Source organism: Eschrichtius robustus, chromosome 10 (assembly GCF_028021215.1).
Source record: "Eschrichtius robustus isolate mEscRob2 chromosome 10, mEscRob2.pri, whole genome shotgun sequence".
Lineage (NCBI taxonomy): Eukaryota > Metazoa > Chordata > Mammalia > Artiodactyla > Eschrichtiidae > Eschrichtius > Eschrichtius robustus.
In genome coordinates, this window is record NC_090833.1 from 109,996,776 (window position 1) to 110,010,347 (window position 13,572).

General features: G+C 41.9%; 1 protein-coding gene across 1 annotated transcript in view; it reads right to left on the reverse strand.

Moving 5' to 3' along the window:
- The window catches only part of KIF13B (kinesin family member 13B), a 182,381-nt gene extending 170,292 nt beyond the window's left edge, over nucleotides 1–12,089 (reverse strand). Inside the window, exon 1 of the mRNA XM_068552242.1 lies at nucleotides 11,967–12,089. Within this exon, the coding sequence (XP_068408343.1) occupies nucleotides 11,967–12,021 (55 nt within the window). The 5' untranslated portion in view covers nucleotides 12,022–12,089. The remainder of the gene's footprint in view (nucleotides 1–11,966) is intronic.
- Nucleotides 12,090–13,572: the final 1,483 nt, after the last annotated feature.

The following is a 13,572-nucleotide window of genomic DNA, read 5'->3' on the forward strand; positions in this document are numbered from 1 at the left end:
AAAAGTGAACAATAATTTGAAACAAGTCTTTCTTTGATGCATAAATCAGCTATGGCTCTTTCTTCAATGACATCATAGTCAAAGATAGGCGGGGCGTGGGAGACTCCCTTTATATAACTCATATTCCACCTGGGGAAATGCATCATTCTCAGTGTGGACAAAATAATTCTGAGTTGCCCATTCATTAACCTGCTTTTCTAATTCTCCAGAAAATTAACAGTAATTTTCAAACGAAATCTACTACTCAGAAATATAAATGAACCTCCCTTTACCTATGTCACATTCCTAAAAAGCTATAACTTACTGTTAAATTCATGAGGGTCCATTTTTAAAAGGAAGACAGTAAATTATTTGTAAGATTCACATTTTAATTAAATTGCAAATTTTGCATGCTGTATATGGTTGGTTCTATTTTCAACTAAATTGTGTCATGTGCCTAATATTTTTACATGTCTATGCATGCTGATGATATTCATAACTCATATTTCATGTATGAAGCACTTGTTTTCCCAACTGGAATGTAGTATTCTTACTTGCAGAATAGGGAATAAGACTTATAGTTCTTTACTATACTTACAAGTTGCTTGGGACCCACTGACCCAAGGAAAAAGAAAATTATGTGATGCCACAGAGGTAAAAAGCAAATTAGTAGTTTGCTTTCTAGTAAGAGATATATAAAATATCCTAGTCACCTACTTTTATGTTTTTACCAGTGAACATGAAAATCTATTCAATAAACAAAAGATAAAATATAACTGAGTTCTAATACAGCTAAAGAAAAAACTGAGGAATGAAGGAAGATCCAAGACACGACGCCTGATGGGGGGAAGAAAGATTATAATACCAAAATAATTGAAATAATCTTATGTGGCCCAAAACATAAAATGTGTATTTTCAAGAAACCAATCAACTTCAGAGGGTTAGAAAGCAGGTATTTAAAAACTTATAAGGCAAAACCAGAATAGCCAAACCAATCTTGAAAAAGAAGAACAAAGTAGAAAGACTACACTCACCAATTTCAAACTTACTACAAAGCTACAGTAATCAAGACAGTGTGATACTAACCTAAGGACAGACATATAAATCGTTGGAATAGACTTGAGAATCCAGAAATATGCTGTCAACATTTATGGTCAACTAATTTTCAACAAGGGTGCCAAGACAATCCAATGGGGAAAGTATAGTCATTTCAACAAATGGTGATGGGACAACTGGGTATTCACATGCAAAAAGACAAAATTGGACCTCTACCTCACACCACATTCAAAAATTAACTCCAAACAGATCGAAGTCCTAAATAAATGTAAGAGCTAAAACTATAAAACTCTTAGAAGAAAACATAGGCATTAAATCCACATGACCTTGGGTTAGGCAATGGTTTCTTAGATATCAAATCAAAAGCACAAGCAACAAAAGAAAAAAACAGATAAACTGGACCACATCAAAATGAAAAACTTTCGTGCTTCAAAGGACACCACTGAAAGAATGAAAAGGCAACCCACAAATTCAAGACAGTATCTGCAAATCATGTATCTGTTAAGGGACTGATACTCAGAATATACAAATAACTCTTAGAACTCAATAATAAAAATGACAACTCAATTTTAAAAATAAGAATAGGGTTTGAATACATATCTCTGAAAAGATACACAAATGGCTTAATTACATGAAAAGATGCTTAATTAACATCACTAGACATTGGGGACAAGCAAATCAAAAATCATAATGAGATACCACTTCACACCCACTAGGATGGCAATAATCTGGAAATTTCATACATTGTTGGTGGAAATGTAAAATGGTGCAATAACTTTGGAAAACAATTTAGCAGTTTCTCAAAAGTTAGAGTTACTATATGACCCAGCGATTCCACTTCCATGTATACACATACTCAAGAGAAATGAAAATATACAATAACTTATATATAAATGTTCATTATTCATTGATAGCTTAAAAATGGAAACAAGCCAAATGCCCATCAACTGATGAATGGGCATCAAAATGCAGCATATCCACATCACAGAATATTATTCAGCTTTAAAAAGGAATGAAGTGGGCTTCCCTGGTGGCGCAGTGGTTGAGAATCTGCCTGCCAATGCAGGGGACACGGGTTCGAGCCCTGGTCTGGGAAGATCCCACATGCCGCGGAGCAACTGGGCCCGTGAGCCACAATTACTGAGCCTGCGCGTCTGGAGCCTGTGCTCCGCAACAAGAGAGGCCACGATAGTGAGAGGCCCGCGCACCGCGATGAAGAGTGGCCCCCGCCTGCCACAACTAGAGAAAGCCCTCGCACAGAAACGAAGACCCAACACAGCCATACATAAATAAAATAAATTTTAAAAAAAATACGAACTTTAAAAAAAAAAAAAAAAAGGAATGAAGTATTGATTCATGCTACAACATGGATAAATCCTGAACACACTACGCCAAGGGAAAGCAGATACAAAAGTCCATATACTACATGATCCCATTTATAGTAAACGTCCAGAAAAGGCAGATCCACAGAGACAAGAAGTAGATTAGTGGCTGCCAGGGGCTGTGGGGAAAGGGGAGGGTGTGGGTGTGGATGGAGTTCGACTGCTAACGAGAGTCTTTCTCTCTTTGGGATGATAAAAATTTTCTGGAGTCGGATAGTGCTGATGGTTGCACAGCTCTGCAAACACACTAAAAGCCACTGAATTATACACTTTTGATACGTGAATTACATCTCAAAAACAGCTGAGAAGGAATGGTCCCACTGCCCTCAATGGATACAAATTATGGTCCAAGTCCTTCAACCACACTTCTAGACACTCACTACTTTGAAGATCCCAGCCAACCCAATTCTTCTTACTCTCAATTAATAACCTCACATTCTACCTCAGCTAGAAAATTAAGCACTCCAGGGCTTTCCCATTATATAATTATCCTCTTCCCTCTATACTTCAAAAATTTCCATCTCTAGGGACTTCCCTGGTGGGGCAGTGTTTAAGAATCCGCCTGCCAATGCAGGGGACACGGGTTCGATCCCTGGTCCGGGAAGATCCTACGTGCGGTGGAGGAACTAAGCCTGCGCACCACAACTACTGAAGCCCACACACCTAGAGCCCGTGCTCTGCAACAAGAGAAGCCACCGCAATGAGAAGCCCGCGCACGGCAACGAAGAGTAGCCCCTGCTCCAGCAACTAGAGAAAGCCCGTGGCCAGCAACAAAGACCCAACGCAGCCAAAAATAAATTAATTAATTAATTTTAAAAAAATTTCCCTCTCTATTGGCTATTTTTATTTATAACAAGGCTCAAACATCTCCCAGACTTTGGGGGAAAAAATGCCTGTTCCTAACTACACCTCTAGAGACCGCTCTTTACCTTTCCTTTCTTTTTTTTTTTTTTGTGAACCTTTCCTTTCTATATGAAGCTTTTTTGTTTTAATTGAAGTAGAACTGATTTACAATGCTGTGTTAGTTTCAGGTGTACAGCAGTGATTCAGCTATATACATACACACACACATATATATTTTTTCAGATTCTTTTCCCTTATAGGTTATTACAAAATATTGAGTATCGTTCCCTGTGCTATACGGTAGGTCCTTGTTAGTTATCCATTTTATTTATAGTAGTGTGTATGTTAATCTCAAACTCCTAATTTATCCCTCCCCCCTTCCCCTTTGGTAACCATATGCTTGTTCTCTATGTCTGTGGGTTTATTTCTGTTTTGTAAATAAGTTCATTTGCGTCTTTTTTTTTTAGACTCCGCGTATAAGCAATATCATATGATAGTTGTCTTTCTCTGTCTGGCTTACTTCACTTAGTATGATAATCTCTAGGTCCATCTATGTTGCTGCAAGTGGCATTATTTCATTCTTTTTATGACTGAATAACACTTCTACATGGAGCTTCTTAGACGAATGCTCACATATACACACTGCTTCCATATAGACACACACACTGATTTCTCAGCCCACTACCAACATGCCAACACCAATTCATTCATTCAGTCAAAATTATTCTTCTGCCATTTTTTGCCCTGGGCCTCCACATTACTTTCACCAGCTTTTCCTTATGCCTCTCTTCTTGGCATGTGACCTCGTCCTTCACGCATGCCTTAATTTGATGTCTTATCTTCTAAATATAATAACAACTCGCAAATCTACACGTATCTCTAGTCCCTTAGTTTCAGACTCCTGTACAACAGCTTTCTGCATCCATCCGCTTGGCTGCTCTTCAGAACCTAAAACTCAACCAGTCTGTTGCGTTTCTTCCAGGCATGCACTACATCTTAGTTGTAGGTGCAGTGCATGGCACGTGATAAGCACTGACTAAATATTGTTGAATGTCCAAGAATAGAGCCCATAATTTCCCACACCTCCACCCTAAAACCTACTTCTCCCACGTTTCTGATCTCAGTTAATGACACCAGCACTCGTTCACTCAGTTATCTAAACCAGAAGCTTCGCAGTCTTCCTATATTTCCCAAATCTCAGTTGCTTTCATACCACCTTGACAAGTTCTTGCTGGGTGTGTCTAGACTGCAAGGCCAGAAATGCTCTTTACCCCACCCACCTCTCAGGAATGTGTTTGCAGCCAGCAACCCTCAGGACAAACAGCAGGCTTGCTTACCACGTAAAAGCAATCGAGTCCCCCAGCTCAGCACTCCTCAGATGCAACCCAACCCACTGCTTGCACAGCATCCATCTGGACCCCTCCATGTCACCCCTGTGGGATCTGCAGGCAAAGGGAACCGCTCCTGCCACCTGCTGCGCCATAAATCCTCTGACCCAAAAGTCCTGTGTCTTCCTCCAGCATTCATGAAACAGAAACAAGCTAATGTATTAGCTTGTGAGCAAGATAAAGACACAGCTTAATTTGTCTTCCTAAAGCATCACTGTTAGGTGCCACTGCTCTATTCAAAAACCTATACATTTGCGACAACACGGATGGACCTTGAGGGTGTTGTGCTGGGCGAAGTAAATCAGACAAACACCGCCATATGATTTCACTTATATGTGGAATATAAAAATAAAAAAGAACAAACAAAACTTACAGACACAGAGGACAGACTGGTAGTTACAGAGCGGAGGAGGTCAGGGGTGGCGAATGGGTGAAGGGGGTTAATTGTTTGGTAACTGGACTTGTTGTTATCGTGGTGATCACTTTTTAGAGTTACCTTGTACACCTGAAACTAATATAATGCTCCATACCAATTTTACCTAAAAAAAAAAAAAACTATAGCGACTGCACTCCTCCAACTCTGTCCGAGACCCTTCTGAGTCTGCCTGTACCTCACCCTCTTCACACCCCTCTGCTCCCCACAAACCTCTCGACTTCAGTGAGGCCACCTTCCATCACTCTTCTGATCCCCCACTACCTATATGCTTCCAGCTTTTCCAAGAAAGAAACAGAATTTCAGGGCTGGGGCTCTGAAGTTGAACTGCCCAGGTTCCAATCCCCAGTTGCTCCACTTGATAGTTATGTGATTTGGGGCAAGTGGCTAAGCTTGTCCAAGTTCCCATTTTCTCATCTGTAAAATGGGTTATAATATAAATTTTTCCTAGCATTTTTGTGAGGATTAACCTAAAATAATCTAGTTCAGGGCTTGCGACCGTGTCGATGCACAGCAACCTCTCTTTAACTGTTAATTATACAGATACTGTCTCCTTCCTGCTGTCTGAATTTTTACAGCCAACTTCCTCACTGTTCTTGCTTAATTCCTACATCCATGTTTTGCTAAGTCCAACAACTCATCTTGTGAACCCCACCTGCCATGCCTTCCTGTCAATTGCCTTCAACCCATTCCTCATCATTCTCAAGCCCCACTCCCATTTCTTTAATTCATAAGGCACTGCCATCGTTGCTTTGTGTACTATACTCATAACTGATTCACCTGTGTATCTCTTACTACCAACAAGACAGTGAGCTCTTTTGGTCAAAGGTCATGACTTACGCTTCTCATATATCCTGCACATCTTTGAAAATTACGCAAGCTCAGGAATGCAATGTCCCTCTAAAGATCATCATGTCCAATATAGTAGTAAAAGCACAGGTTTTAATGGCAAAACAGGTGAAACTGGGGCTCCAAAATACTGGTTTTGTAATGCTGGGAAAGTTACTTAACCTCTCTGAGAGTCTGTTAAAAAGAAATTCTATAACTACCTTTCAAAGTTTTGTTTGAAGAATAATGTATAAAAAGGAATGAACTCTGTAGCTCACAAACAGAAAGCTCTCAAAAAGCAGCTATTAATTTTTTCTTCAATCAACACATGTTAAATTGAATAGGCGAATTCATCACTACCAGCTTTTAAAGATACCTACAGCTTCTGAGAGCTAAAGCCCAGGACCAATTAAGTCATGGATTTCGTGTCCCATACACCAGTTAGTTTCACACACTTCCCTAATGACTACACTGCTTCTCTCAACCAAGCTTTTTTAAGAATATGCTTTGTTGAACACAAGGGGAAGCTGATCAGCAAGCACAGAGATCAATAACGAACCCATTCCCCTCACTAAACAGCTCAATCCATCTGCTTAACCAGTATTTTTGCCAGTGGTTTCTTCCATCTTCAGAACTTAAGAAATGGAAAAGTTGACGTTAGTCATTGTTTTATGGGGGGCGGGGGGGTGAAAGTAATGCCAATTCAAACAAGTTTTGATTTGATTTGATAAACTTGTACTTTCTTCTCCAAAAGCCTCTGGCCCTATATGTATAAATCCCATTTTTCAGTCACGGAGTTGACAGCAGAAACAAAAGAATGTTGTGATAGATGTGTGTCTCATCCTCCATTAGCATCTCGAGCAGATGCTAACAAAACAAGCATCTTCTGTTTCAGAAAATATGTCAGAAATTTCCATCCACAGTCATCCCTAACTCCAACACCAGTTATCTGAGAAGGCTTAAGAACCACCAGTGGGCTCAGGGTCAAAGACTCCTTCCTGTTTCAAACAGATTCTCCCACCCAACCCTGCACCTTGATTCCCAAGGATCACCTGTTTTCCTCACTGACGGCCAGGGTCTTCCAAGCTTCTTCCTACTTCCTCAGTTTCACCTGTCTTTTGATTCACGACTGCTCACTTGGTTTTCACTGGTCTCCTTACTCTTCCCATTCACATGGCTTCATTTCCACCACACACTTGTTTTCTAGCTATGCCCTGAATCAGTTACCTACCCAGGCTTTCAATCTTGCCCTGAGATCTGGCAATCTTTCTCATCATGCTTATGTCCAAGACCCACACGAAGTTCTCAAAAGCTAAACAGAGCACATGGACCAGCCACCCTGAAGCCAGACTTCTGGGCCCCCTGCAACTTCGCCTGACCTTCCTAATCTCATCCTTCTCCAGTCAACCTCACGGAACACTCCTCCCTGTGTTAGCACAGGCTAATCTCATCTCTGTGCCTAAACTTGCCTGGCTCATTCCTGTCCCCAAGCCTTTGCTCTCAGGCCATACTTCCTTCTCAAAGAACCAAATCCCCACCCTTCCCACCAGGCACCATAAGCTTCCTCCCTCCACAGAGAAAGAAGCCTCCCCTAATCACCAGGTTTCCAGGGATCCTTCACTCTAAATTCCTACATCTCCCTATCACTCACCTGGTACTTTTAATAACTAGCAATCTGCTGAAGGTGTTTACCTTTTAATCTTATCTTTTCATGTGACGGTCATTTCCTTATGAGCATAAACCATAAAGTGCACTTTTAAAAACTGAATACTATAATACTAGACAACACTAAGAGAAAGTTTTTAGGAAATAAAATTCCCCCAACAAGATCAGTCTCATTTTTTCATGTTTCTTTCTAGTCCTTGCCCATTCCTGTTTACGTTTTTAACATAGTAATAATCATAATAGTAGATTCAACCATATAGTTACACATACTGTTTTACATTCTGCTTTTTCTAACATAAAAAAGTCTTCCTCGTTAAATGGTTTTGATTTTCATTTTTAACGTCTATATCTTATCCACTGAGATACTAGACTGTGATTCACTTAAGCACTGACTTCTTTTCCTAGTTAGACATTACGTTATTCTTTGTGTCTTTCACTGTGTTGATTCTTCTCCGTGATTTTCACTGCATCAAGTACTGAAAAATGCAAAGCAAACCCTTGAGAAATACCTGTTAAAATAAATTTATTGTCCATGCTTCCTAACACCTGAAATAACCCATTTCACTGTTTTTTCTCTCTAATTTCTAATGTAATTTCTGGTTTCATCACCTTAGGCTAGGTAGACAGCAAAGATATTTCCCAAACACTTTTTATATAGATTTATTTATTTTGATAGTTAATCTCATACATATTTAAACACGGGAAGCCCCTTGAGGGAAGGCAATAAGATCCCACACTAAGATAAGGTAGACACCTGGCAGGCGTTCAATAAATATTAAATATTTTTTAAGCCATCTGAAGTTATAAAATATCGAATTCCTGAACAGGAGAGTGTCGCTTGATCTAACTAGTGCCATCAATTATGCTTGTAAAACTTTCGGCTCATTTAATCATTTCACTGGTTAATAATGTATGAATGGGTGTTCCTTACAGTATACAGAACACCACCAAGTCACCTGGTGACCTGTTCAGGTCTGAGAGATGACAAACAAACAGAACTGCAAATAGAACTCCCAGATCTCATGACAAAACAAGCTTAACCTCTTTTACTTTAGCTGTTTAAGTTCATACTTCAAATGAAGAAAAGCAAAAATAAAAGTTGTAGTATTAAAACTATGTAAAATTACATATGCATGTAAGTACGGAACTGGAATGAAAATAAAAAAATGAGTGTGAATTGTTAAGGTGGAAGAATGTCAGAGACATTTTCCTTTTTATTTTTTGTTTTCTTAGTATAATGTTAAAATGTATAACAAGAAAAATATTCCCGACAAAAGCATATTCATTAGTCATTACAATAGCAATTACAATTGCTATTACTGAAGTAGGGCCTAATGCTGAATGTTCAAATAACTAAGTTTCCCAAGCCCACATGTAATTTAGCAAAAGAGACTGAAACACTCTTAATTCCATGATAAATGTTAAATAATAAACCAATTATCTACCAGTTATCTACCTTAACACCTAAGCACAGTCAGATACTGAATCACATGAAGAACTTAATAGTACACTAGAAGCTTCTTGCAAATTTCAGATTTTCCTCAACAAGGAGCTAATGTGATTCCAACTATCAGTCTTTAGAGTAAAACTACATCATCCCAGGAACCCATTCTCATCTCATTCTCATTTGTGAAGAGTGATTTCTGAGGTTGCTTCCTGCACTAACCTGCTAAGGGAGAAACAATTATGACTAAAAGTTTACTATTCATCAGAATTGTATACTATTACTTAATCCATTAATTTTCCCGGAAGTAATAATTGGTCACAGTAATAATTTTTTCAAAATTACCGGAAAGGGATATGACTTTGTTTTAGCCTTTTTAAGCAAACTCTACACAGCAGTGTAAAAATCACTGGCTTTAGAATTCCACTCCATTGTATTCCACAAGAACCTCTAGATTTATGTAAATGACTACTTTATGACAAAATAAAAATAGAACCACTTTTAATTATCTGTAGTAATCACTAAAAAAAAAAAGTCCATGTGCATTCAGGAAATGTAAGGCTAGGTAAGAGACAGCACTAAATGAATCAGAAGGCAGTATACCACAAACAACGCGCTTCTACTTATAGGGTAATGGATCTATGCATAAACCTTAATTTTAAAATGAGTTCAGCCAAAGGGACAACTAACATCTTTTCCAAAGCTAAAAGTATTATTCTACGTACCCCTTGAACCTCTGATACTGACAATTATTACAATCTAGTCAATGACAATTTATAAGTAAAAAGGATAGTGCTTGCCCTGGAAAACTGAAACTCAAGGTCGGGGGAGGGGGAAGAGGAAAGAATTTTAATTATCCGAGATAGGTCTTTGGTGGTGGTGGGTTAGCTGCCTCTTTTTAGCACTGACATTTCCCAAGTTTTTCGTGAATAGGAAATTTTTTAAATGTGCCGAAATCACCCTTTCAGAATCAAATCCCAGCTAAGTTGTGTTTTCTGTGGCTTGGTGTTTTGTTTTTCTTAAATCACTGTGACGGTAATAAAGTTGAAGTGAACTGAAATAAAGCTGCCTGAACACTCGAGGACCAGAAGCTTTCGGAAACTGTCAGAGTTCATCTAAGTTCTTTCATTTTGTCAGAGCAGGGAATTAATGAGGCAAAGGTTGAAGACCCAAAACGTGAACTCGTTGAGAACTTAAAGTAATTAAGTTCTTAGGGAAAACTCTTGTGTCATCTTGACAGCCTTAAGCCAAGCAGGGACAGGAGGAATCGCCAACTTAAAAAAAAAAAAAAAAACAAAAAACAAAAACAAAACTTCCAAGAGGACAAACCTAGAAAGCATATGTCACCTGTTGATCTGTGTATCTCAATATATACCAAAGACAGCAAAGACAACTAGAAAGCAACTCAATTTCTACACAGACTTAAACAACACAACTACAGGGTTTCCCTGGTGCCGCAGTGGTTAAGAATCCGCCTGCCAAGGCAGGGGACACGGGTTCGAGCCCTGGTCCAGGAAGATCGCACATGCTGCGGAGCAACTAAGCCCGTGCGCCACAACTACTGAGCCTGCGCTCTAGAGTCCGCGAGCCACAACTACTGAGCCTGCGCTCTAGGGCCCGCGAGCCACAACTATGGAAGCCCACGTGCCTAGAGCCTGTGCTCCACAACAAGAGAAGCCACCGCAATGAGAGGCCCGCGCACTAGAACGAAGAGTAGCTCCCGCTCGCCGCAACTAGAGAAAGCCCGCTCGCGGCAACGAAGACCCAACGCAGCCAAAAATAAATATAATAAAATAAATAAATAAACAACACAACTACAAACAAAGAAGTTGCGAAAATGACTGAGAAAATGATTGTGGTACTTACACGAATGATTCGCATTAGTTAAGAGCCTTCTCAGCTGAAAAGTCATTTCCTGGGACTATAATGATCCCACTAGTATCACCTGGTATATATAGGAGGTGTTTCCAATATATCTCACTTAAAGTAACTTGCCCCGTCACGCTGCTAGTTAAGCATTAAAGCCAAGGCCCGGCCCACCTCCTCTGACTTGAGTCAGGTTTTCTCCATTACATTTGACTGTCTAAAGAGGATTTAAAATGTACTGTTTATCTGCTTTCTCTACCCTCCCTGCAGAATTGAGAGAATGTCTGAAAGATACAATTTCACAAGAATCTTGGCACCTAATCTATTTATTGTTGAGAGATGACGAATATGACTTAAAGCAAAAACAAAACTTTCTGAACAGTCAAGAAAAAGCGGGGGGTCGGGGGAGAGCAACTCCTCTACCCAAGTTCAATCAGAGGATTTACAAGTCTTCATGACAGTCCAGGTTAAAGGAATATAAAGTGAAAAGCCAAGAGGAAGGACTTCTGCACTAGGCTGCTTTCTCACGAGTAACCCCAACTCCCTGCCCTTCTTCCTGCCACAGGCCACAGGAGTGCGGGGTCGGGACGCCTGGGCCACCGACGTGGGGCCTGGGGGTCCCCGGCTGTCTCGGGCCAGGCCGGAGGGTGAGGACCCCAGGGCGGGGGCCGCGCTGACAGCTGGCGGGCCGAGAGCGGGGGCGCGGCGAGGCGCGGGACCAGGGGCCGGGTGGGGAAGGAGGAAGCGAGCCAGGGGCGCGGGCGCCCTCCTAGAAGGGCAAGGAGACAGGAGGGCAAAAGGGCGGCGGGGCGGGCGCGCCGGCGGAAGGGGCAGCGGGCCGGGACATGGGGCCCGCGGCGCCCCGGGACGCGGTGCGGGCCAGGGGAGGGGCGTCCCGAGCAGGCGGGGCGGGCACGGGAGACGAGGTTTCGGGGTGCGCGGGCCGCCCCCCCCCCCCCGCCCAGACACTGACTCCAGGGGCGGGACCGGCCGGACCCCACACGGCGGCCGCGGCCAAGGGAAGGGCGCGCCAGGCACCTGCCGCCTCCGCCGCGGCGGCCCCGGGCGCGCTCGGCTCTCACCTCTTCGGTTCATGGGCCGGATCCGGACGGCCACTTTCACTTTGGAGTCTCCCATCCTGCCGCCGCCGAGGCTCTCGCTCGGCTTCCGTCTGCCGCGGCCACCGGGCAACTCTTCGGGGCTGACCGGGCGGGAGGGGGCTACGGGCGAGAGGGGCGGGGCAGGGGCGGGACCTGTGGAGGGGCGGGGCCGGCTCGGGACTCCCGGCGGCGCCCCCGCTGCATGACGGGACTTGTAGTCCCCGTAGGTGGTCGCGGGCAGGGCGGCAGAGGTCCGGCGCGCTTCCCTCTCTGGAGTTTGTAAATACCCCTCTGTTTCTACACAATTCCTACTTACCCTTGCAGTTAGTACTGAGACGTAAGCTGTCGATGAGCTGATATCTCACCTGAAGACAAACAGTTGAATAGATGGCACTGGAGACCTTGCGACCTCTTTCATACTCATTTCCTGCCAATCTTAGTGTTTGATCTCTGGCTCAAATTATTTCCTCTGCCTGGATTGCCCTCCCGGCCATGTTTGCTGAAATCAGCCTTCAAGACAAGTCAAAATTCACCTCTTCTGGAGGTCTTCATAAATCCACAGGTTACCCTATACCAACCCACCCCCTACCCCCCTTCCAGTCAAGACCTTGGGCTCTGGCATCAATCTGGGTTCAAACGCGCCCTTAGCACTTTCTAACTGTGACCAAGGCAAGTGATTTGACCACTCTATGCTTGTCTTTTCATATGTAAAGGAAATGCCTACTTTATGGGATTGTTGTGAGGTCTAGTGAGTTAATGTAGGTAAAGCTCTTAAAACTCCCAGGCACATAAGTGCGCAATAAAAGTCATTATTTTTGCTCTGTTATAGCATTTATGCTGCAACTATTTATGTCTCTCCTATTTTGTATTTTTAAAACCATATCTTATACGTGTAGCCTAGCCTGTAGTAGAGACCCAGTAAACATTTATTGCATGAATGAATCAATGACTCAGTGAAGCCACACTAAAATGTGCTATTTGTTAAGCCCTAGCAGAAGTGCTAATTGGTGGCCTGTGGGCAAGATCTGGCCTGCAAACATGTTCTGTTTGGCCCAACGTTATTGGCCAATGCATGAAAACTGGGAGATTTTTACATGCAATGCTGGGCCTACATTACATATTGGGAATATCAATAGGAAATGAGTAGCAGTGGCCACCTTTATAAGAGGCAGTTCCGCTTGGAGATGTTTAAATGATAGAACAGAACTCAGAACAATTTTACAGATGAGTAAATACAGAAAGCTGGCAAGACTTGCCCTTTTACCAACCATCCTATTGTTGAAAGAGCTTCAATACAAACAGAGTTGTCCAACAGGTTAAAAACACATTTAAGAGACTATATAGCACAGGGAACTATATTCAATATCCTGAGATAAACCATAATGGAAAAGAATATAAAAAAGAATGTGTATATATGTATGTGTGTGTGTATATATATATATATATATACATATATATATACATATGTATATATGTATAACTGAATCACTTTGCTGTACTGCAGAAATTAACACGACATGAAATGAGCCAGACACAAAAAAAGCAAGCCCTGTATGATTGCACTTATATGAGGTACCTAGAATAGTGA